This window comes from Microtus pennsylvanicus, chromosome 1 (assembly GCF_037038515.1).
Source record: "Microtus pennsylvanicus isolate mMicPen1 chromosome 1, mMicPen1.hap1, whole genome shotgun sequence".
NCBI classification, from domain to species: domain Eukaryota; kingdom Metazoa; phylum Chordata; class Mammalia; order Rodentia; family Cricetidae; genus Microtus; species Microtus pennsylvanicus.
Window position 1 is genome coordinate 100,003,991 of NC_134579.1, and position 24,486 is coordinate 100,028,476.

Genomic DNA, 24,486 nt, shown 5'->3' on the forward strand with positions numbered 1-24,486 from the left:
TCCTCCTCTTCCTGTCTGGGAGGGAGCAGCTCCCCCTCCTCTTCCCAGGAGGCCAGGAAAACCTGCCTGGGCAGCATCCTGAATGGGGGAATTGTCCTGAGAGCTCCCTGGTGTCTGTACACACGTGTGAGGGCCCCCCTTTCAGCCACTCCCCATCTTTCCCTTCCCCCACAGCCCAGGCTCTCCCATGACCACTAAACCATCCGCAGCTGTGGACGGACATCTGGCCCCAGCTGTGGACACCTCGCTGGACCTCTCTCTCTCACCTGTGCCACCCCCCCTCTCCCTTTGCCGGAGCTGGAGAGGATTGTGGGCTATAGGCTGGGGCTTCCCTCATACAGCCCCTGCCAAGGCAAAGGAGACAGAGGAGGGGCAGGAGAAGGCAGCCCCACCCCGGAGGTGCCTGAGGCTCTTGGCAGGGGCAGCTGGAGCAGTTAGCACCAGCTGCCAGTGACTCACCTCCCACCAACCCAAACATAACACCCTGGGGCTGGGAACCAACACTCAGCCCCTTCCCTCACCTGACCCTCCAAATCCAGACCCAAGGGGTCCCCTATTCTCAGAGACCTAGCCTATCCCAGCTCCCAGTCACCCTCACTCAGTACTGGGACATATCCCATTTTCTTTTATTTATACAAAAATTTTCTTTTTAAATATAATTTAAGAACCCCCTTCCAAGCACCGCCGTCTGCCTATGTTGAACAGCCCCCTTTACCACCTCCCTTCCTCCCCTCCACTCATGGACACAGCTTGAGGGTGCTGGGGGGAGGGAAGGGGAAAGGAACTGTCTGGGGCTGTGGCATTTCCAAGGCACTGTTCTAGAACATATCAATGGGTCCTTATTCCCAACAGGAGGGTGGAAACAGGTACCCGTCAACACACAAAATCTGGACAAAGGGGAGAAAAAGGAGGAGAAATAACAAAAACGGTAAAAATCCAGAACCTTCAATATGAAGGCAGATGAGGGGAGGGGCACTCACAAGGGGAAAATGATTGCCTTGGGTGGTGACAGCAGCAAGTTGGGACATCAGAATCCAATGATTACATCACTGGGTCTTGACAGCCCCTTCCTGCCTCCTGGGACATTCTCCACTCCCAAGTTGGCAGGCTGGTCACCCTTTCTCTTTGGTCTGCAGGAACTTGCCCACTGAAGTGGAAGGCACTTGGGGAGTGAGCCCTCTGGGAAGATGGAAGATTAGGGATTTTTTTTGCCCAGGCTTGAGGGAAAGACTCACTCTGAGTTTGGGGTTCCCCGCCTGGAGGGCAGATAATTCTTACCATCCCATATGGCACAGCTCCCCAAATCCTGGGTCTCAAAGATTACCAACTCCCAACCCCCTCAGTTCAAAGTGCAATCCAATGGGAGGCTGTGGTGGGGGGAGAGGGGCATCTCTGAGTCCCCACGCTCTGCCCTGGAAAGAAGGGGAGGCCATGTCTCTGGCGTGGTGAGGCCTTAGAGGTCAGAACTGCTGGGCTGGTCCTCCTGTGCCACCAGGGGCTCCTGGCTTAGCTTGGGACTTCATATGCTGCACACTGGCCAAGATTTTCTTCTGGTGTCCCGCTAGAGTGACTCCAATACGGAGAAGGTCCCTGCGGAAAAACAGAAGGCTGGCTGAGTTTAGGGACCGGCCAATCAGGAAGCCCATAGGGTGGTGATGTCAGGAGCTGCTAGGCAGAATTTAGGCACCAAGCCTCTACTTCACAGCTGCCAAAGAGGATAGAAAGAGAAAAGCCTCAGAGAAATTAGGGGAAAGATGCTTCAGAAACTGCTTTAGAAGAGTAAGAAATAAGGAAAGGGGCCAACAGAAAAAGAGCTAGGGCATCAAGGGAGGCTTTGCCTCAAGAGAGATGTTAAGGAGAGATGGGGACCTGCCTAGCCATGCATCTTCTGAAGTTTTTTTTTTAATTTTACATATTATTTTATTTGGTAAATTGAGGACAAGGTATTTATATGTAGGCCATACTAGCCTCAAATGAAAAAACCTGCCTCAGCCTCCCAAGGAGCTAGGAGAACAGTGCTATACCGGTATGCCACCACCTCCTGCCTACATAAGTCTATGTCTTTCCCCCCACTTTCAAAGCTGGAGTAAGCGAAGGCCTTGGGAGAGAATCAGAGACGGGAGAAAGGAGGCATTCCAAGTACAGACAGGCAAGAGAACAGTTATTTGGGAGTTGATAGAATCATAAAACCATTTAAGATCAAAGCTGGGAAGGGATTTCCAGATCTCAGTCCCGTCTTCTCCTTTTATGGGTGGGAAAAGAGAACCCGAGTTGACACATTAATGTGAGAGCCGGGTTTGGAATGTAGATAGAAGCACAAAGATAGATACAGGCTGGGGATGGGAAGAGAGATGGCCCAGGGCTGAGAAGGCACCACAATGAACGCCAGCAGGGCTTTGCTACCTGGGAGAATCCGGGGTCTCAACCTCAGTCATTTGTTTGGTGTGCAGCCCTGGGCATGGTGGGACCACCAATCTAACATTCGGTCCCTGAGGCTGGACCCAGAGTCCACAGGTACTATGTGAGTGCTGCGCCCTTCCCACTTACTCTGCAGAGATCTGGCTGACCACCTCAAAGGAGCCGAACCCAGCTGCTGCAAAACTTTCCTCGTATCTTCCCATCTTGATGGCTCGAAGCCACTCACCCACGGAGCCAAAGGCAGAGTAATGAGGCTGCCGTTGGTCCAGGAGTGGATGTGAGGCCCTGGGTGGGGGGTGGGGGGGATAAAGATGGAGAGAAATTCTAAGTTGGACAGCCACACCAGAGGGCTTTGGGAAGACCAACACAGATTAGTCCATATGTCATCAAACGGACGGATACCCCCGGCCACTTAGAAAGGCTCTTGGGTGGTGGCAGTCAGAGTTGGAGGGGGCTGTTCTCTGGGATCCTCACCCTCCATTCTCCCTGGCCACAATTTTGAGGCTAGCAGGATTCCGGATCATCTTGTCCAGAGCGCTGACCACCTGGGGGAAGCGGGGCCGGGCATTCCGGTCCTTCTGCCAACAGTCCAACATGAGCTGGTGGAGGGAGGTGGGACAGTCTGGGGGAGGGGGCAGCCGGTAGTCCTGTTCAATGGCATTGATCACCTGCAGTGATAAGGAGAAGGACGAGGTGAAGATCCGAGAGAATCATGTTGGGCTGGGAACCACAGCCACCCAATAACAGAGTGATGAGCCCTAGGTGGGTGGAGGTTGGCCCTGGCTGACAAAGCACCACCCCCCACACCGGTAGCTCCCAGGCTTCAGTCCAGAGTGTAACTTCCCAACCCTGGTGACCATCCATCCCCAAATCTAGCAATGCTACATCCAAGATCCAACTCTGTGTGTTTGTTCACGTGTATGCGTGCACATGGAGGCCAATAAAGAGTGTCTTCCTCCACGGCTCTCCAGCTCATTTTATTCTTTATTGTTTTTACCTATTTACTTAGTTGTGGAAGCAGGGTGCGAGCGTGCGTGCATGCGTGTGTGTGTGTGTGTGTGTGTGTGTGTGTATGTGTGCATGCTGCATGTAATAACCAGAGGAGAACATCAGCCGTCTTCCTCAATCACACTCCACCTTATATATGGAGGCAGGATCTCTCCTGTGAACCCAGAGCTAATTATCCCCGTCTAGCTTGATCAGGATCTCCTGTGGTCACCTCCCAAATGCTGGGGTCACAGGCAGGCTCCCCACACCTACCTGATGTCGATGAGAGTGCTGGGGATCTGAGTTCTGACCCTCATGCTTGCATTACGAGCACGTTGCCCGCTGAGCCACCTTCCCTGAGACAATCTGAATCTATGCTGGTGGGCCATTAAGTCCCCCTGATCTGCCTGTCTTCAACACCCCCATACAATGGGGTCATGGATGAGCGCCTATGAATTTGGCTTTTATGTGGGTGCTAGGGTTCTGAACTTGGGTCCTTGTCCCTGCAATGGCAGGCACTGTACTTAACGAGTCATTGTCCCAGTCCCTGCAGCCAGCTCTTGGATATAAATATCACTTCCTCTTCGTGTCACCCTCCACTATCCCCAACATTGGTGGGGAAGAGTCTGGGAACCCTATCCCCCACTCCTGTATCCCAGGCAAGAATCTCGGTATGATCATGGAACACTCACATCCTGGTTGCTCATGTCCCAGTAGGGCCGTTCCCCAAAAGACATGACCTCCCACATGACTATCCCGTAGCTCCAGGCATCACTGGCAGAGGTGAACTTCCGGAAGGCAATGGCCTCAGGGGCGGTCCACCGGATGGGAATCTTTCCTCCCTGTGGAAAGAGGAGGAAAGGTGAACCCAGGCACCAGCAGGACCCAGGAGTATCTTCCCATGATGGACAGCCTGCTTTGACGGAATCTAGAATCTTCGGAGGTGAGCCTGTGGCAGTGCCTGAGAGGAATTATCTTAATGGGGTTAAACAAGGTGGGAGGACCCAGCCTAAAAGCAGGTAGTGCCGTTTCCTGGCTCGGGTCCTGGACTGAATCAACAGGACAAAGGGAGCTAAGCACAGGCCTTCCTTTCTTGTTCTGTGTCTTGACTGTGGGTGCAGTGTAACCAGCCACTTCCAGTTTCTGCCTGCTTTGGTTTTGTCACCACACCCGGGCTCTACCTTGAACTGAGCTCCAAATAACCCTGTCTAAGGGTATCTTTGTCAGCGTATTTTATTAGAGCCATAGGAAAAGACTAAGACATTTTCCGATTGCTGGCCTCACATCCCGAGATGATTTCTAGAAACAGAGCCTCACGTGGCCCTAGCTCGGCTCCAGCTTGCACCTCCCCAGGCTGGGATGACAGGCACACACCTCCACATCTTTTCTCTTTCCGAGATAGGATCCAGACACCTAGGTAGCCCAGGATGGCCTCCATCACACGACTTTCCTTCCTCAGCCTCCTTGCTGTTGGTCTCATTTCTTTCCAGGCCTCCAATCTCCTATCTCCACACCGGTTTTCTTTCTACATGTCGGAAGCTGATTTCCCTCCTGCCTGCACCTACATTCTCTCCCGGGCCCAACGCCGCTAATACTTGCTGTTTCTCCAACTACCTCCCCTGGGGCTGGAATGCTTAGCTGGGACCCCTGGCCCCAGGCTCACCAGGGAGCTTGTGTAGGTGGGGTCAGAAGAGTTCTCCTCCAAGAATCTGGAGAGGCCAAAGTCGGAGACCTTGCAGACTAGGTTGCTGTTGACCAGGATGTTACGAGCAGCCAGATCTCGGTGGACGTAGCTCATCTCAGCCAGGTACCGCATGCCTGAGGCAATCCCCCTCAGCATACCCACCAGCTGGATGACTGTGAACTGCCCGTCATTCAGCTGAAGAAGAGAAAGGGGGAAAGGCTTGTTTAGGATAAATCACCCACAATTTGCCCTCCTCGCTACTCTGTTCACCGCGCCTGCCACTCAAATACCCACCTCAGCCCACCTAGAAGACAGCTCAGTTCTCTCAGGCAGTCCTACTTACTAAATTCTGGATATTCTCACACCCTAACACAGTTTCTCATAATACCTTATATTTTGTTTTTTTTTTGCATTTTGGAGACAAAGCCTTGCTTTTAGCCCTGGATGAACCGGAAAATTTATGGTAATCCTATATCAATATCCCAAACTCTGAGATTACAGGTATGAACCACCGTGACTCCTGGTTTTTGTTTTATTTATTTTGGCTGGGGTGTGGCTCAGTGTTAGAGCAACTGCCTAGAATCCCCCAGTGAGGGGCTAGGGTGTGGCTCAGTGGTAGAGCACCTGCCTAGAATCCCCCAGTGAGGGGCTGGGGTGTGGCTCAGTGGTAGACCACCTGCCTAGAATCCCCCAGTGAGGGGCTGGGGTGTGGCTCAGTGGTAGAGCCCCTGTCTAGAATCCCCCAGTGAGGGGCTGGGGTGTGGCTCAGTGGTAGAGCCCCTGTCTAGAATCCCCCAGTGAGGGGCTGGGGTGTGGCTCAGTGGTAGAGCCCCTGTCTAGAATCCCCCAGTGAGGGGCTGGGGTGTGGCTCAGTGGTAGAGCCCCTGCCTAGAATCCCCCAGTGAGGGCTGGGGTGTGGCTCAGTGGTAGAGCCCCTGCCTAGAATCCATCAATAAGAAGCTGAGTGCATGGCTCAGCAATAGAGAACATGTACAGCATACATGAGACCTTGGTCGGAATCTCTAGTTATGCACAAACATTTATCAATCAAATCACTGAATCACTGTTGAAGACCTGGTTTGGTTTTTTTCATGTTTGAAACTATTCACTTTTTTTTGAAGGTAGAGTCTTGCTATATCATTTAGTCTCAGCTGGCCTAGAATTGGCTTTGTATCCCCAGGCTGGCTTAAACTCACAAGCCTCCTGCCTCAGTTTCTTCAGTGCTAGGATTTGTCCTGTTTTCCCCCCTCCCCACCAAACAGTGCACAGCGGCTGTGAAGGGGGTAGGGTGGCTCACCCGGAGGAAGGAGTCCAGGGCTCCGTTCTCCATGAATTCAGTGAGGATCATGACTGGTACGCTGTTGGTGACCACACCCTCGAGGCGGATGATGTTGGGGTGCTCAAACTGGCCCATGATGGAGGCCTCGCTCAGGAACTCACGCCTCTGCCGCTCCGTGTAGCCACCCTTCAGGGTCTTGATGGCCACGCAGCTCTCCTTCTTCCCTGGTGCCTTCAGCCGACCCCGGCACACCTCGCCAAACTCACCTTCAGCAAGAACACGGAGGGTCAGTTCTCCTCCCATCCTGACCTGACCCGTCTGTTTCATTTCCGTTGCCTAGGCTTCTGCCTTTGTGTGTGCGTGTGTGCGCGCATGTGTGTGTGCGTGCTTGGTTGCACAGGTTCCTGTGGGTGTATGCATGCATGTGAATGTGGAGGACAGAGGTTGATAAAAACCATAAGTCAACACCTGGTATTTCTTCTACCTCTATCTTTTCTTTCTTTTTAAATTATATTTTATGGCCGTGCGTGTGTGCATGTGTGTGTGTGTGTGTATACGCGAATGTGTGAAGGTCAGAGGACAATCTCAGTAATTAGTTCTCTCCTCCTTAGATGTCATACACAGGCCACCACCACCCTTGGCTGCAGTCACCTTTATCCCCTGAGCCATCTTGTCACCCTGGCCAGTCTGGAACTTGCTATGTAGACCAGGCTGGCCTCAAACTCGGTGAGTGGGCTGCCTCTGAGGCCTCCCAAGGTCTGAGATTAAATATGTGTGACACCGCACCCAGCAATCCTCCTCAGTTTTTGAGAGAAGGTCTCTCTCTCTCATTGAATCCAGAGCTCATCAGTTTGGCTAGGCTGACTGGCCAATGAGCACTGGCGATCCACCTGTCCATCCGTCCATCCTGTCCCGTCCACCCCCCTCTCCCACCTTAAGCTGGGATTATAGGCAGGTGCCGCTGTCCCTAAGTATTTCATGTGGGCCTGGGGGATCAAACACGGGTTCTCACGTGTGTACGGTAGGCGCTCTACCAACTGAGCCCGCTCCCCAGCGCCCCAACTTGCTCCTCTTACCTGCACCAATCACCTCTTCAATCTTGACATAGGAGACATCGATCTCTTTGGCAAATTCCCTCACTGCCTCGTTAGGGTCTTCATAAGTAAAGGGATCAATGTAGACCTTTGTACCTAAGGAGCCACACGGGATCCCATTAACCAGGAAGCCAATTCCTCTGGACTGTAATGTCCTATTAGGTCCCAGCTCCTTTCCCCCTGCTGTGGCCCACATACCGTGCCCGATGAGATACTGCCCGTGTTTGTCCGCGTACTCAGCCTCCCTCCCATTGCCCTGTTTCCTATAACCGGGAGAAAAGAAGGAAAGAGCAAAGTGAGCTCTATATCTCTGTATATATTCTCACAGAGAATGAGACTCCAACTGGCCAGTGGGGAGACTGAAGTGAGGGGGGTCGCCTAAAACCATCAGAAAACTCAGACATTTACATTACCATTCAAAACAGTAACAGAATTACAGTTATGAAGTAGCAAAGAAAAGAATGTTATGGTTGGGGGTCACCACAGGAGGAACTGTATTAAAGGGTCACAGCATTAGGGAGGCTAAGAACCACCGCTCTAGGGTGTGTGGGTAGGTAACGACCCACAGGAAGTTTATAGGCCAGCGTCTTTACCTGAGACAGAGGACAGCAATGACAACGACCACCAGGACCAGGACCACGCCCACAACGGCAGTTCCTGCAATCAGGGCCAGCTGCTCCCGCCAGCTCTCACTCTCTGCAGAAGAAGAGGTCAGGTAAAGCCCAGAGTCCTTGATTCCCTAACCCCAGCTTCAAGCAACAGTCTGAGGTTTCCTGAGAGCAGACCCCAGTCCAGGACAACAAGCCGAGTGAGCAGTGAGCTCAGACTGCGGACAACGGAGAAAGTGTCCAAGCTTTGTTTTGTCAGAGATGTTGGGGGAATTTTGGTTGGTGTGTGTGTGTGTGTGAGTGTGAGTGTGTTTGTTCATTCATGTGCTGCATATGCATTTGGAGGGCATCACACACGACCTGTATGTGTGTTCTGGGATCCGAACTCAAGTCCTCATGCATTCACAGCAGGCGCATTACTGACTGAGCCATCTCCCCGGCCAGAGACACGTTGATTTTGTTTTATGTTCTGGTGCCCTCTAAGAAAAAATTCTCAGCCAGGCAGATCTCTGTGTATACAAGGCCAGCCTGGTCTACAAAGTGAGTTCCAGGGCAGCCAAAGCTGTAGTAAAACCCTGTCTCAGAAAATAATAAATAAATAAATAATAATAACAATAATAAAAAATCCCATTTGAGTAAGAGTCCAAAGGTGGAAATTAGGCAGAACAGTAGCACACACATGTAACCCCATTCAGGAGGCTGAGGCAGGAGGACAGAGTTCAACACCAGCTTGGGCTATAACAGCTAGTTCTGGGTCAGCCTGGGCAACAGAGCAAAACCCAATCGCAAAATAAAAATAAGGGCTGGGGACATTGCTCAGTGGTAGAGTCTGGTGTAGCATACAAAATGGTCTTGGAGTCCATCAGCAAGAAGAAAGCTAAGACAAAAGTGATGGTCCACGCCTGTGACCCCATCATTTAAGAGGCTGAGGCAGGGGGATTGCCTGTGCCATACAATGAGACCCTTGTCTCTAGAAGAAAGAAACAAGGGCCTGGAGAGATGGTTCAGCGGCTAAGGAGCACCAGCGGGCTCGTCCAGAGGACCTGGGTTCCTTTCCCAGCGTCCACATGGGGGTGCTCAAATATCTGTAACTCCAGCTCCCAGGGATCCAGCACCCACTTCTGGCTTTCACATGTACTGCAGATACACAGTGCACAGACATACGTGCAGGCCAAGCGTGCTGGTCCACTCCTGTAACCCCCGGCACTTGGAAAGCAGAAGCAGGAGAATTGCTAAAACCTTGAGCCCAGCCTTGCGAGTTCTAGAACATTTCCATGGCTACCTAGCAAGACCTTATCTCAAAAAAACACAAAGGGAGATAGGAAGAAATGAGCTGTTTAAAAATGTCTGGCGTTAGTGGGGTGTGGTGGTGCACACCTTGAATCCCAACACTGGGGAAGCAGAGGCAAAGGGATCTATGTGAGTTTGGGGCTAGCCTGGTCTACATAGTGAGCTTCAGAGTGGGATGTCTCATAGGTCAATAAACGAATAAATAAATAAATAAATAAATAACTTGGAAAATCATGGGTCTAACATGCTAAAAGCACAAGCTGCCTTATTTTAGAATTCTATGATAAAGGGTGGATGATTTTTCTCATCTGCTTGGAAGAAAGAACTGGGGCTCATGAGTCAACCTTCTGCTGAGAACAAAGAGCCCTGCGGACTTCAGTCTCTCTGGCCTATGCCATCTTTGCTGACGAGACTTTATCACTGAAGGAAATGACTTTGGGGACACTGAGCTCAGACCTGCCTGGTCGGGGTGGGGGTGGGGAGGCGGCGAGGGGGCAACCATCCCAGTTAACTTACCATCCAGTTGTGTCTGACTGTGATGCTCCTGGCCGAAGGGGCCATAGCCAGCCTCGGAGCGTGCGCGAACCTGGACCAGGTAGCTGGCTCCCCGCTTCAGCCCCAGGAGCTCAGCTCGGTTTTCTGATGTCTTCAGGAAACGTACACTGCTGGGGCCCTCTGCACCCTATCGAGGAAGCGGAAGGAATGGTCATGAGATATTCACCCTTCTCTGCTGATTTTTGTTCCCGCTTTCTTCCCTTGTGTGGCATCACTAATCCTTCTAGCAGCTTTACACCACTGAGCCACACCCCAGCCCCTCACTGGGGGATTCTAGGCAGGGGCTCTACCACTGAGCCACACCCCAGCCCCTCACTGGGGGATTCTAGGCAGGTGCTCTACCACTGAGCCACACCACTCGACTCCCCCACTGCGGACTCTAGGCACGCATTCTACTGCTGAGCCACTCTAACAACCCTCTGCAGCAGTCCTCTGTGCCTGGCAGTATAATAACTATTTTACAGATGAGGATAACTGAGGCCCAGAGACGGCCAGGGACTGGCCGCTAGGTTGTACAGTTAATAAACAGTCAACCTGAAACTGATGTCTCCCGATCAGGTATCCTAGCTGAACCAAGACCCACTACTCACTCCCTCCACCCGGGGCCGAGACTGGTCTCACCTTCTCGTGATACTTGACCTCGTAGTCCAGCACAGCCCCACTGGGTGCTCTGGGGACATCCCAGGACAGGATCAGGCTGCTGGGCGATGACCGAGTCACCCGGATATCAGACACTGCAGGAGGCACTGCAGGAGAAAGAAACCCAGCGTGCCCTACTGCAAAGTCTAGCAATTCCTTTCTCCAGTTCTTCCCCTACCCGCGCCCCCCCCCATGGATGCTGGGAGAGGCAGTCAAGGGCCCTGCACATTCTACCTCCACCAGCTAGAACTAGTTTCCTCTTCCAAATTTTACAGGAATTCCTTCGGAGGAGCTGGAGATGGTTCAGTAGTTAAAAGTTGTTCTTACTGCTCTTGCAGAGGACCCAGGTTCAGTTCCCAGCCCCCACATCCAGTAGCTCACAGCAGCCTGCAGTGCCAGGGGACCCAACAACCTCTCCTGTCCTCTTTGGGCATCTCTTCATATGTGGCTCTCACAAACATAGAAATAAATACATCTTTTAAAAAATTTCCAAGCACGGCAATGGTGGCGCGTGCCTTTGATCCCAGCACTCAGAAGGCAGAGGCGGGTGGAGCTCTATGAGTTCAAGACCGGCCTGGTTTACAAAGAGAGTTTCAAAAACAGCCAGGACTGTGATGGAGAAATCCTGTCTTGAAAAACAAAAACAAATACAAAACAAACAAACAAACCAAAAGGTAAAAGAACAGTAACTGTGGCGCTGGGAAGGTGGCCCACTAAGCAAATTGCCTAGTCCAGGAGTTTGAATCTCCAGTACCCAGTTAGATGCTCAACAGGCATCTCAGTTTCCTGTACCTCAGAGCACAGAGGCAGAGACAGGGGCATACCCCAACAGGCTGGCTAGCTAGATCAGCCAAATCAGTGGAGACTGATCAAGTCAGCCTTAGGCCTCCGGTGCATATGTGCGCATGTACACACACACACACACAACACACACACAGATTCCTTTTGATCCCCTCTACCCTCAGCCTTCTGACATCTCTCACTCACCCCATCCCCCCGAATTCCTGACTCCCTCTCTCTGTGGTCATTTGAATGTGACTGGTCTCCACAGGCTCATATATTTTAACGTTTGGTACCCAGCTGGTGGAAGTGCTTCTGAAGGATTAGAATGTGTGGCCCTGTTGGAGAAGCCCACTGGGGGTGGGCTTTGAAATTTCAAAAATCCCAAGCCAATTCTGGTTAGTTCAATTCTCTTCCTCTGCCTCGTGCTTATGAGTCAAGATGTGAGCTCTCAGCTGCTTCTCCAGTGCCATGGCTGCCTTACCGCCATGCTCCATGCCAGAATGACCATGGACTCTAACCCTCCGGAGCTATGAGCCACAAATTAAACGCTTTCTTTTAGCCATGGTCTCTCTCCTGTTTGTTTGGTTGGTTTTGGTTTTCTAAAACAGGGTGTCACTGTGTAGAACTCACTCTTTTAGGCCAGGCTGTCCTAGGATTCAGAGATCCACCTACCTCTGGAGTGCCGGGATTAAAGGTGTGCACCACCACCAACGCCTGGATGTCTTTATATCAAGATATACTTTCTCTCTCTTTGAGACAGTCTCAAGTAGCTCAGACGGGCCTTGAACCACTGATCTTCCTGTCTCCGTCTCCCAAGTACTGAGATTATAAGCGTGTCACCCTTCTTTCTGTTCCCCTTTCAGATTCATTAGAGCGCAGCAGCTGAACGGTTTCATTACGACATTCCCATACGAACACATCACTTCTTAAGGTCGTGATCTTCTGCTGGTGGATCTCTCTGAATAGCTAAGGACAACTTGACCTTCTGATTTCCCTGCTTCCACTTCCTATGCTGGTTTACGTGCCGAGGCAGATCTGTTTAACCAGGGCCTTTGACATGCTCAACATCTCTCCCATACATCCCCATTCTTACCCTCACGGTCAGTGGTCACATTGACAGGCTCAAATGGAACTGGTCCGGAGGCCAATGCAGACACGCCATTCAGAGCAGCAACCTCAAAGGTATAGGTGACATCAGGACGCAGCCCTCGGACTACCACCGAGGGCTCGACCAGGTCCCGAGGTCCAGGGTCAAAGGTCAGATCGCCCCCACAGGGCAAGCAGGAGCCCCCAGCACGGCACTCTCGGCAGCGGACAGCGTAAGTGAGGTCTTCTCGGCCTCCGGACTCAAGGGGGGCACTCCATTCCAGGTGCAGGGAGGAACCGTTCAGATGGGGAACCACACTTCTTGGTGCGGAGGGTGGGGCTATGGGAAAAAAAGAGAATCAGGAAGAGGGTAGGAGGGGACCACCCTAAAGGACAGACAGTCTCACCAATCTGAAATGTTCAAGGTGAGATTGAGGCTGGGAAGCATGGGGGCTGTGATGGGTTAGGTTTGACAACTCGACACAACCTAAAATCACCTGGGAAAAGTCTCCATGAGGGACTGTCTGCATTGAGTTAGCCTATGGACGTGTCTTGATTAAGTTAAGTGCTATGGGAGGGCCCAGCCCACTGTGGGCAGAATCATTCCCTACGCAGGGGTCCCAGAACTGTGTAAGAGTGGAGGAATCGATCTGAGCAGTCAGCATAAGCAAGCACGGGCACATTCCTATCTCTCTGTCCTCCACTGTGGATATGTGGCTGCTGTTCCTGCCCTGAGGACCCACACTGATGGACTAAGATCTGGAATTTAGCTGACTGAATAAACTCCCTCCTCTCCTAAAGTGTCTCTTATCTGGATGTTTGATCACAGGAATGGAAAACTAGATCAGGGACCATGGGGAGAGCCTGCTCCAGGAGTTCACACACTCTCCCCCAAATGAACCAATGTCCTTCACCCCAGGACAACAGAAACTTACTAGTGCAAGGTGAACTCCGCGGGTCCGACCGGGCCCGATAATACCCAATCCGGCACAGGCAGACGGTGGAACCGATGTTATTAGAGTGGCTGTTGGCTGGGCATGGCTGGCACGGCTCCTCCCCTACCTGAGGCTTGAAGGTGCCCTGGCCACAGGCTGAAGGACAGAGCACATGTGTCTATCAAAAACAACACCCTGAAGACCAGAGAGATGGCTCAGTGGTTAAGAACACTGGCTGCTCTTCCAGGGGACCTGGGTTCAGTTCCCACATGGTGCCTTACAGCCAACATTCCAGGCATCCAGTGCCCGCTCCGGACCTCCGAAGGCATCAGGCACACACACAGTACACAGACATCCATGCAGGCAAAACATTCATACACATAAAATGAAGTTTGGAAAATATTTAAAAGCTTTAAAAAGAATCTCCCAACTCCAAAGCAAAAACCAAGCCTGCACACAGAGCTAAGGAATGAATGAGGGACCCGGCTAGTAAGAGGAAAAGAAGGAACACTCTCCCCAGAACAGGAGTCCTTACCCTCCCCAACCCTAACGTTGGCAGTCTAGTGAAGCCCTCTCGTGATTTTAATTAACGTATAGACAGCATCTTATACATCCCAGCCTGACCTCAGACTCCATGCATTGCTGAGGGTGACCTTGAACCTCTGATTGTCAGTCTCTGCCTCCCACGTGCTGGGATTACAGGCAAGTGTGCAGCACCACACATCCAGTTTACTCGGGGGAGGGGACGGAAACCATGGTTCTGTGCCTGCCAGGCCAGCACTCTACCAACTTCTCAGCCTTCAGGATAATTTTGAATACATTGCTGCCCAACACATAGGACTGACAGAGAAAGCAGGAGATCCAAAATCCACGTAAAGCATCAAGAAAGCGCGTGTGAGCGGCACCATATACTTTTCTCCTTCACCAAAATACAAAATAAAGTTGGATGTTTTGTCCCATCCTGTCATTATAGCATTTGGAAGCCAGAGGCAAGGGAAAGACTGCAAGTTCAAGGCCAGCCTGGGCTACATAGGAAGACCCTGTTACTCAAAAACGAAATCCAGGGGCTAGAAAGATGGCTCAGAGGTTAAAAAGCATTTGTTGCTCTTGCAGAGGACCTGAGTTCAGTTCCCAGCAGTCTGAAACTCCTGCTCCAGGAGTTATCTGATACCTCACCTATGCATAACTATACGTATACACCTAATTTAAAATATAAATCTTTTCAAATTATTAAACAAAATAAAATAAAACAAGGTATAGCCTAGGCATGGTGATACTCTCAGGAGGTTAAGGCAGGAGAATCCACAGAATTGGAAGGCAGTCTTCACTATAAATGAAAACCTTATCTCAGGACAAAAATAAAAACCACAAACAAACAAAACACCAGGAGAAGCAGTGGCTGGCCTTAGGATCTCTGGACCGCTGAAGTCCTGAGCAGAGACAATGTTTCAGCTTGTTGCTGCACCCAGAAGGGACTCTGCAGAGTCCTGTCTTTAGGGTGCCCTGTAAAACCTCAGATCCCAATCCAAAGGCTGGGACGTCGCCAACATTCCGAACGCAATGACTGGCTAATTTTAGTTGGACATTTGTGAAAAATAAAGTCATTTACGGGACTGCGAGCTGGCTCAAGGGGTGAAGGCGCTTGCCACTCATGACGTGATTGAATGCCTGCAAGTTGGCCTCTGACCTCTGACCACACAAGTGCCTTGGCAGCACAAGTCACCCCCCCCCCAACAAACACACAGAACAGGCAAATCTCTAAACAAAACCAAACAAATGAGTAAGCCACTATGAGAACCTGAGTTTGAATGACCAGCACCTACATTTAAAAAATAATAATAAATACATTACAACAAAACCAAGTCACCACCACCAAAAATCAACTAAAAGGCCGAGGATACAGAGCTTGCCTAGCATGCGCAATAAATGAGAGGAAACTCCCAACAAATAGAATGGAGATCATAAAGAAGTCCTTTTCCTCAGCCCACAGAGGTATTCCAGCTGCTCACGAAAGTCGGACCTCCCAGGCCCGCCTCCAGACAGCATCCAGAAAGCAGAGGAGGTGGGCTGAGTGGGCGGGGTTAGCGGCTGGGTCAAGAGGAAGAGCTCCAACCGTGGCTTGAGCTTCTTTCCCAGCTCCAGTAACTGAGTGTCCAGGAAGTAGGGTGTGCTCAGAATGGGGGATCTTAAGGGCTGGATGCGGGTGTCTGCTGCCAAGCCCGAGGATGGGTCTGGTCCCCGGGACCCACATGGTGGATGAGAGGCGCATGGACTCCAGCAAGTTGTCCTCTGACCCCTACAGCCTCCCAACCAACCAATCAACCACCCCATCAATCAACGGAATTATCAAAATTCTAAACACTATTTCCTACCACACTAAGAATAAAACCTGAAGTTTAAAATAAAAAAGGCCCAAAGCTTAAAAACGAGACCGAGACAGCCCCACGCGAGACAGGAGAGCTTCGTGGGTGGTCCCACTCTCACCTCGGCATACTTTGTTTCCCTCGGCAGCCTCGTACCCGGCAGCGCAGCTGCAGCCGGTGATGGGCTGCTCAGCCCACTGTCCGTCTTCCCGGCAGTAGAGGCTGGGGCTGGGGCTGGCGGTAGGGACAGCATTAGCCACACAGCTACCAGCCACGGGCACCACGAGCTCCCGAGGCACGGTCTCTGGGAAGTAGGTTAAGTTCATGGTCAGCCGGGAGCACTTCTTGTAGAAGAGGTGCAGGGAGAGAAGGGCCATGCAGGCTCCTTGGTCCTGGAAAGCCAGGTAGAAGCCCGCTTTGCTGAGTGGACCCAGGCGAAGTGTCTTGATGTTAACTTTCCCCGTTGCTTCAGCCCCGGGGCGCTTCCGGGTCAGATGCTCAGCAGCCACCGTGTCCACCTGCCAAGAGAAGCCCGGTTCACCACCACTGTCCCGATTCCTGGATCTGGTAGACTATCTTCACAGAGCCCTTCAGTGATCTCAGCTCCTGATCATGAACATTCTTCCTTTCTTCCATGATATGTAATATATACATACATACATTCTCTCTCTCTCTCTCTCTCTCTCTCTCTCTCTCTCTCTCTCGTTTTTCGAGACAGGTTTCTCTGTGTATCTCCTGTAGCCCTGGCTGTCTCTGTCCTAGAACTCACTCTGCAGGCCAGGCTGGCCTCAAACTCACAAAGATCCACCTGCCTCTGCCTCCCTGAGTGCTGGGATTAAAGGCGGATGAATATTCGTGGTACCTGGCACCATGACCTGAAGAGCCACAGAAGTGACAGGCAGATGACGGTGTAGCAGAAACCAGGACAAGGACAGACGTCGGCTCTGGACGCAAAGGTCACTCCAGATGCTGACATCCCATGGGAAATCAACAGCTGATGCTGGGCGGAGATTTATAAAATTCGTCTCCCAGGGGCGGATGTAGCTCAGTTGGTAGAGGGTTACCAAGCATGTAGGAGGCACTGGGGTCAATCTCTAACACACACCTGCAATCCCAGTCCTGGGGCGCTTGGGGCAGGAGGACCAGGAGTTTCTGGTAACCCTTGGCTGGATAAGAGAATTGGAGGCCAGCCTGAGCTATACATGAGAACTCATCTTAAAAACCAAACAGGGGCTAAGAGAGCCAGCTCAGCAGACGTGGGTACTTGCTGCTCTTGATGAGGACCCAAGTTCGATTCTTAACACCCACACAGTAGATCACAACTATCTGTAATTCTAGTGCCAAGAGATATGATGTCCTCTTCTGGCCTCTGTGGAACCCAGGCGTATGCGCAGGCAAACACTCACATGCATAAAATAAAAATACATAAATCCTTTAAAAAAAATCTTAACAAAACAAACCTGGACATGCTGGTGCATGCTTTATCCTTCCTTCCAAGAGGCAGGAAGACAGAGCTCTGAGTTCAAGGCTAGCATAATCTACAGTTAGAGAGACACTGTATCTCAAAAAACAAAAAACAAAACAAAACGAAAAGAAAAAGAGAGAGAGAAAAGAAAGAAAAGAAAAAGGGAAGAAGAAAAGAAAAAAGAAACAAACAAAAAGGAAGGAAAGGGAAAAAAACAAAAACCATGAACTTTGGAGAGAGCTCAGAAGTTAAGAGCAGTCATTGCTTTGACAGAGGACCCAATGCCCAATACCCACATGGTGGCTCACAACCATCTTTAACTCCAGTTCCAAGAATCCAATACCCTTTTCTGTCCCCTCAGGCACCAAACACATCCACAATGGTGTGCATAAATACACACAGGCAAAACTTCCACACATACAAAATAAAACTAATAAATCTAATTAAAAAGTATGTATATTTATTTTTATTTCATGTGCATTGGTGTTTTGCCTGCATGCACATCTGTGCGAGAGTGTCAGATCTTGGGAGTTACAGACAGTTGTGAGCTGTGATGTGGGTGCTGGGAACTGAGAACCCCGGTCCTCTGGAAGAGCAGCCAGTGCTGTTAACGGCTGAGCCATTTCTCCAGCCTCCTAATAAAAAATTTAAAACCAACAACAACAACAAGAGGTTGGTAAGACCGTTTGGGAGGTAAAGGGATTTCCACCAAGAAAAATGGTCTGAGCTCCATCCCCAGGACCCCAGAAGGAGAGGTCCAACTCCTGCTAGCTGTCTTCCGACTGCCCTCCGTTCTGGCCTTGTGGCACAGCCAGGCAGGTGCCCAATAAATAAATAAATAAACAAAACCCACATATGTACATACACACAAACATACACATACATACATACATACATACACACACATACATACATACATACATACACACACATACATACATACATACATACACACACATACATACATGTACAAATTTTGAAACCTGTCAAGTATGGTGCCATCCACCTACAATCCCAACACTTGGGAGGTGGAGGCAGGAGGATCAGGTGTGGGAGGCTTGCCGGGGTTTCTTGTACCCTCAAAGCTTAGGCTTGGCAACCCTGTTCTGGGCTAGCACATCGGAGGGGCTGAATGTGAAGATCACTTTGCGTCCAGCATTTTCAAGGCCAGTAGGGACAGGACAGCAACGCCTCAGCTTTTAGGGAGGCAAGGTGTGGCTGGTGCTGGAAACTGGGATTTACAAGACAAGACTGGACAGATGGCTCGGTGGTTAAGAGCACCTGTTGTTCTTATAGAGGACTTAGGTTCGATTCCCAGGACCTACATGGCAGTTCACAGCCATCAGTAATTCCACTTCCAGGATACACATGATATACAGATATACACTGAAACAAAACACTCATGCACACCAAATAAAATTTTTAAATATTTTTTTTAAAAAAAAAGGCATAGTGGCAAACGCCTTTAAACCCAGTTTTTCAGAGGCAGAGGCCGGTGGACCTCTCTGAGTCCAAAGCCAGTCTGGTCTGCAGAGTTCCAAGGCAGCCAGAGCTACATAGGGAGACTCTGTCTCAAAAGACAACAAAGAACAGACCAGCTCATTAACAAGTCAGCCAGGAGCCGAGTACAATGGCATACACCTATAACCCCAGCACTCGGGAGGTGAAGATGAGGGGATCAGGAGCTCAAGGCCAGCCTCAGCTGCCTATCAAATCTGAAGCCAGCCTGGGCTACCTGAGACCTTGTCTCAAAGACAAAATAAGAAGGCAGGGGAGGGGTTTGTGTAGAGGGCCTAGGAGGAAGACACCAGCGAGAGGCAGCGGCGCTGATCTGGCGCTGTGGAAGGACCTGCTACGGGCAGAGTTGTGAACAGCGGGTAAGTGTGGCAACGCCCTCCCCACACAGGCAGCGAGGCGGTGTCCCTGTCCTCTTCCCTCCCTAGACTTAAACCTGCTGCTTCTAGCCCCCAGGAACCCTGCCAAAGGCCCCAGAGAGGCTGTTGAAGCCCACGGCCGTACCTTGATGTAGGGGTTCTCCATCCAGGCTGGCGTGTGGGCCGTGGCGGTATCAGCTTCGCTCTCGTAGTAGAAAACGGTGAATGTCTCCTTGCAGGAGCGACTGGCCCGCGGCAGGGACAGACACTCCATCATGGTGAAGCGCAGCGTGGCATACACGTGGACGGCACCTCGCCTTGGGACCCAGCCAGTGCGCAGCCAGTGTGCCTGGCCCCCTGGCCGCTTCATGTCACACACTTCATAGGTACGGACACTGTGCTGTTCCTCATCCAGGCCGCTCAGCTCCTCCCACTGCAGAGAAAGGGACGGTCAGACAGGGACTCTAACTAGAGTTGTTGGAGTGGCTACAGGAAGCGAGTATCTCAGGGGGCTTCCTTACAACCTCCTGCTCAGTTTCCCTCCTGGATCAACAGAGATCCAGCTCTTACCTGGCCCTCCGTCTGAGGGTAAGTCACCCACTTCAGGTCTGCGGTTTCCAGTTTGGTATTCAGCAGGGTCTCTAAGACAGAGAGACAAAGTCAGCCCTTTGGGGAGGTGTGGGAGAGAGGTGGGGCCAGCAGCTTGCTGGAAACAAACAGGAATGGTATGGAGTGGGTTATGTTTCTAGTTCCAAGGTGGGCTTGGGATACAAGGAGGTGGCAAAATTTATTTCCTCAGGCCAAAGAGATAAAGATGCTAACCACCAAGGCCACCAAGTCTGCAGACCTGAGTTTGATTTTGGGGACCCACAGGGTGGAAGGAAAGAGCCAACGCTCACAAGTTGTCCTCCGACTGCCACACAGGTGCCATGGCACAAGAACACTCTTAACCAGGGTGGTGCTGCACTCGGGAGGCAGAGGCAGGCGGACCTCTGTGAGTTCGAGGCCAGCCTGGTCTACAAGAGCTAGTTCCAGGACAGGTTCCAAAGCTACAGAGAAACCCTGTCTCGAAAAAAAAAAAAAAAAGAACAAAAACTCTTTAACTCCTTTCTCTCTTCCCCACATAAAGAAAATCGTGTGTGTGTGTGTGTGTGTGTGTGTGTGTGTGTGTGTGTGTGTGTCTGATTATGCACACACGCGTGCTGAGGATCCAAAGCAGGTTGTTAAGCCTGGAGGCACCATTCCCAGACGGATCACCATCCCACTGCCCTTAGATTCATGCCTCCTGCTCCCAGCACCAGCTCCACTAGCAGCAATTGGTAGGCACTGGACTGCCTCTAGGGATTCCGAGATCTAGGCTTCCCGGGAGGCTGTGCCCAGCAAGACGAGGGAAACCCGTGCTGGAAGTTAAAAGTCCACCACTCAGGAAGTCTGAAGAAGTTAGCTCTTCAGCTGGACCTCAGCATTTGCCAGAGGGGTTGGGGGCGCGGCTCCTTGTTTAGTGTGCTTCATCCCCAGCAGCACAAAAAGAGCAGCGGTTAACCAGGCCTTTCATCCCAGCAGAGGCAGAGGCAGATGGATCTCTGAGTTCGAGGCCAACCCAGTATACAGAGAAACCCTCTCAAAAGACAAAAGAAAGAACCAAAAAGAAGAAGAGAGAGGAGAGAGAGAGGAAGGAAGGAAGGAAGGAAGGAAGGAAGGAAGGAAGGAAGAAAGAAAGAAAGAAAGAAAGAAAGAAAGAAAGCGAAACCACTGGGCATGGCAGCACATTTCTGTAATCCCAGGATTTGGGAGGTGGAAACAGAAAGACCAAGAGTTTGAGACCAGGCTCCACTACGTAGTGAATTTGTAGCTGGTATGAATGACATGAAATCTTGTTTAAAAACAAAAACCAGGACATCCCCGGCCGGGCTTTGCCCCTTGGGGCAAGGGGCTGCTGGCCCAGGCCATGGTTCCCTACAGGCAGGCTTGTCTTGGACTCCTCATTCCCTCTCCTTCGTGCCAAAATTGGCTTGCATCCCAACTCTAGTCCTCTTCCCAGGCCCCACCCCCTTTTCACACCAGACACCCCAGTTCTCCTTCAAGGTGGTGCCCTAGCCTGAGGCACAGCACCTCCCCCATTTGCCACCATCTGAGGAGTAAGTTCTGGAAGCCTGGACTCTTGGGTTACCACCCCGGCTCCTGCAGAGACCTCACCACATCTGGAGCTGGTTAGGAAAAAGAAAGGAGGGGATTTTAGGGGTGTGGGGGGGAGTGGGGGTTATGAACACACCTGACAGGGCTCTGGGATCACTTGTGGGGAGGGGACAGGGTGCTGACCCAGTAGGGGATTAGGAAAAGTGCAGAAGCCTCTGGTAATACAAAGAGGGAAGGGGGGGTTGGGGAATTCCCTGAAGCGGTTAGGGCAACCTGGGGTGTGTGGGGGGGGGAGCAGAAGTCAGGGAACCACGTTTGAGTATGGAGAGTGGGCCCCCAGGGGAGCCAGCTGAACACCTGGGACCAGGTCCCGCCCTCCCCTTTGGGGCTGCAAGAGAAAAGGGGTGCGGGAAGATAGGGTGGATGAGGTGCGGCCTCAAAGCTCCCGGTGATGTCCATGGGTGCAAGGGCAGGCAGAAACCCGACCAGCTGGAGGCGAAGCCTAGGGGCCCTCAGTGGGTGGCAGGAGCCAGGAGAGCACATTGGGGACAGGATGCCAGGGTTCTGGGAAGGGGGTGGCTAGAGGCCTAACACTCCACCCTCCATTGTTCCAGCCTGGATAGTGTTTTCCTGTCTCCAATTTACACACTGTCTGTGCTACAGGCTTGCTCTTCAGCCTGCTGAGCTGAGCTCAGACTCACTTTCGCGATCCCAGACCACTTCACCCCCAGCTCACTACAGCCTCTGGGTTCCCTACCCACCCTCACCTCCAGCCCACCTCGGCTGCTCAACTCCCTTTCCAGGTCCCCCGGGGTGGCCTCTCAGTTTACACACCTGGGAGGGGGGGAACGTGGCCTTGGATGATAAACTACTTTAATATTTCTAAAGCTCCGGTCTTTCCATTTGTATAAATGGGGCGGGGAGGGGAGATCTGGCTCAAGCCGGGCCATCAAAAGTGAAAAGAACAGTAAAATCGATGCCCTTGGCACAGCTGGCGGGAGGGCTTGAGAAACACCCAGGTAACACACGTGAGAAGGGGCATTTCCTGTTGGCATCTTTCTTTCCCTCCCGACACACTTCACGGATTTACTGCCCTGGTGAGGACTTCCTCCTCACCAGGGGCCCCCGAAGCCTTCCCTCACCCCCTCCCCATTCTCTCACTTTGATCAGCCAGAACAGCACTGCCCAGCCTAGAGGGAGCAGGGTTCTCCAAGTGCCTTTGAATCCTTCCCTTCGGCAACTCCCCTCCCCATTCCCGTAGCCCACTCCTCATATACCCCTTTGATTCTAAGCAGCAAGGGAGGTTGTGGGGGAGCCAAATTCATTGAAAGGAGATTAGGGAAGCAGGGAAGGGGGGTTTTACAGGTCCTGGGCAGCCCCAAGGGGGAATGAGAAGTGAGAGGCCCACAGATCTTCAAGAGGCATTTGGAGAGGAATATAGGGAGGGGAAAAAAAGCCCCAGAAATCTGAGGCCGACTAGGAGGTGGCCAGCTGGGGTGAATTAGGGCAACACAAGCCAGCGTTAGGCAGTTTCTGCGGGCTTGCACAGCTGGAAGAAAGCCACAGGCTTGGGAAAAGTTTAGGACTAAATGGCATTCAAAAGGTTGGAGTACAGGCTGGAGAAAAACAAAAAAAGAGGGGGGGACCTGCACGAGGTCAGCCGCCTGGCTAGCCTTTGGCGTTTGAGTGGGGCCGCAGATGGGGACACCGTGACTAGGGTGTGGGGTTGTAGGATCCAGGTGTGAATGCTAGGGATTAGGCGGTGGGGGTTGTTTTATGGCCTAGCTGGGGTCTGCCCAGTCTGCAAGTACCCCTCCAGGAACTTTTCCCCGGAGTTTGGCCAGAGGTGGAGGATGGATAGAAACTTTCGGGATAGTTTTGAATATTAGGGTGGGCAGGAAAAGGAAGGCTGCCAAGGGCCTTTGGCATCAGGACAGAGAGTTTAGAAGACTGGGTATGGGAAGATCCCCGGTCTCAGCTCTCGACTCCATCTCTTTCCCAAACAAAAGAAAAACCCCACTCCCCGCCAGGCCGCCTCTTCCCCCGCCCCCTCCCGTTCTAGCACTATTGGTCCGAAGTGTTTAGGGGTGCCAGAGTTGGAATAGGGAGAGACCAGCTTCTTCACTCCGAGGCACAATTTTGGAAACCCCAAGAATAGGGGGCACCCCCAAGTAATCTCACCTTCTAAAGCGGTGGCGAGGGACGCCCAGCACAGCAGCGCTCTGAGCTCCATGGCGCCGCCTCACTTTGGCTGAATACGATCCGAGTTTGGGGGGCCCTGGCCCCCCCAGGTTTGACCCTCCCTTGGGCGGATGCACCCCGACTCTGCTGCTGGGACTTTCCGTCGGGGGCCTCTCAGCGATGGCCCATGCGGGCGCGCCGGGCACCCGTGCTCAGGTGCGGCCCCCACGTCCCCGCCGCAGCGCGCGCGCGCGGGGAGGCCAGTCTTGAGGGGGGACGTCCTGGCAGTGGCCGTCGCTGGGCGGGCGTTGATCGGGACGTGGCTGAGAGTTAGGGGTCCCTCCGGGGCTTCGGGGGTCCCGCCCTGGCTGACTGGGGTGGGCCGATTGCTCGCGGTCTCTCTCGCTCCCTGGAGTGGTTGGTGGCTCACGCGCCGCGGGGCTGAGTGCGCGGGTCGTGGTAGAGGAGGGTGGAAGCCAAAGTGGGGACCGAGCAGGAGAGAGGGAGACAGGCTGGGCCGGGGCTGGGCTGAGACTGGGCCGGGAGGCGCCTGGCCTAGGAGGGAGGGGCGCACGGGAGGCGGAGACAGTCCCGAGTCAGCGTCGCCCTCCCCATCTCCCTACACCCTGGAGCCCAGGCTTCGACGGTGGGGGGGGGGGGGAGCGGGGGAGCTGATTGGCTCTATGTTGCTGAATAATTCATGAGGGGGGGGGGCGCCCGAACTGAGCCAGTCGGGAAGTTAGGAGAAAGTTTGCAAGAGGGGGAGGGGCGGCATGCGTGTAACTCAAGGACTGTCCAGGGGTGTTGGGTGACCCGTGCGTGCTGTCCGATTGTGCGTGTTGGGGGGCCGGAGCCTAGGAACCTTCCGGATAGGCTTGAACCCAGCAGGCCTCACAGATGTGTGTAAATGCTCACCCCCCACACACAAAGCCTGCTTTGACCTTGCAGCGGGACCTGAGATTCCACATCTGGATGCGCGCCCTGCCATCTCGTTGAAGCAGGGGATTGCATTTGGGAGGACAGGGTTAAATCTATGCCTTTGGTGATGGAAGATTGCCTGTCGGACACCGCCGCACACACACACACCCGCCCCCAACAACAATCCCAGC

At 52.3% G+C, this 24,486-nt stretch overlaps 1 protein-coding gene across 2 annotated transcripts; it reads right to left on the reverse strand.

Annotated features, from left to right (window-relative positions):
- Positions 1-602: 602 nt before the first annotated feature.
- Positions 603-23,923, reverse strand: Ephb4 (EPH receptor B4). 2 transcript variants are annotated; one of them, XM_075976089.1, is made up of 17 exons: positions 23,378-23,923; positions 19,631-19,701; positions 19,206-19,493; positions 15,843-16,239; positions 13,359-13,514; positions 12,431-12,763; positions 10,537-10,688; positions 9,877-10,042; positions 8,056-8,158; positions 7,661-7,725; positions 7,445-7,558; positions 6,387-6,634; positions 5,069-5,284; positions 4,098-4,247; positions 2,893-3,086; positions 2,548-2,703; positions 603-1,590 (listed from the first exon to the last, which is right to left on the reverse strand). In XM_075976089.1, exons 1-17 carry the CDS (start codon positions 23,427-23,429, stop codon positions 1,461-1,463), a joined length of 2,991 nt encoding a protein of 996 aa, XP_075832204.1. In that variant the 5' UTR covers positions 23,430-23,923; the 3' UTR covers positions 603-1,460. The 2 variants fall into 2 exon arrangements, with proteins under 2 accessions (XP_075832204.1, XP_075832212.1); XM_075976097.1 differs by having other exon boundaries at positions 10,537-10,661; positions 23,378-23,922.
- Positions 23,924-24,486: the final 563 nt, after the last annotated feature.

Coding starts and splice junctions, on each gene's coding strand:
- Ephb4 (XM_075976089.1), bottom strand. CDS start 23,429: ATGGAGCTCAGAGCGCTGCTGTGCTGGGCGTCCCTCGCCACCGCTTTA. Junction 12,764..13,358: donor GCGGAGTTCACCTTGCACTA/GTAAGTTTCTGT, acceptor TTTTTCCCATAG/CCCCACCCTCCGCACCAAGA. Junction 3,087..4,097: donor GGGACATGAGCAACCAGGAT/GTGAGTGTTCCA, acceptor TTATCACTGCAG/GTGATCAATGCCATTGAACA.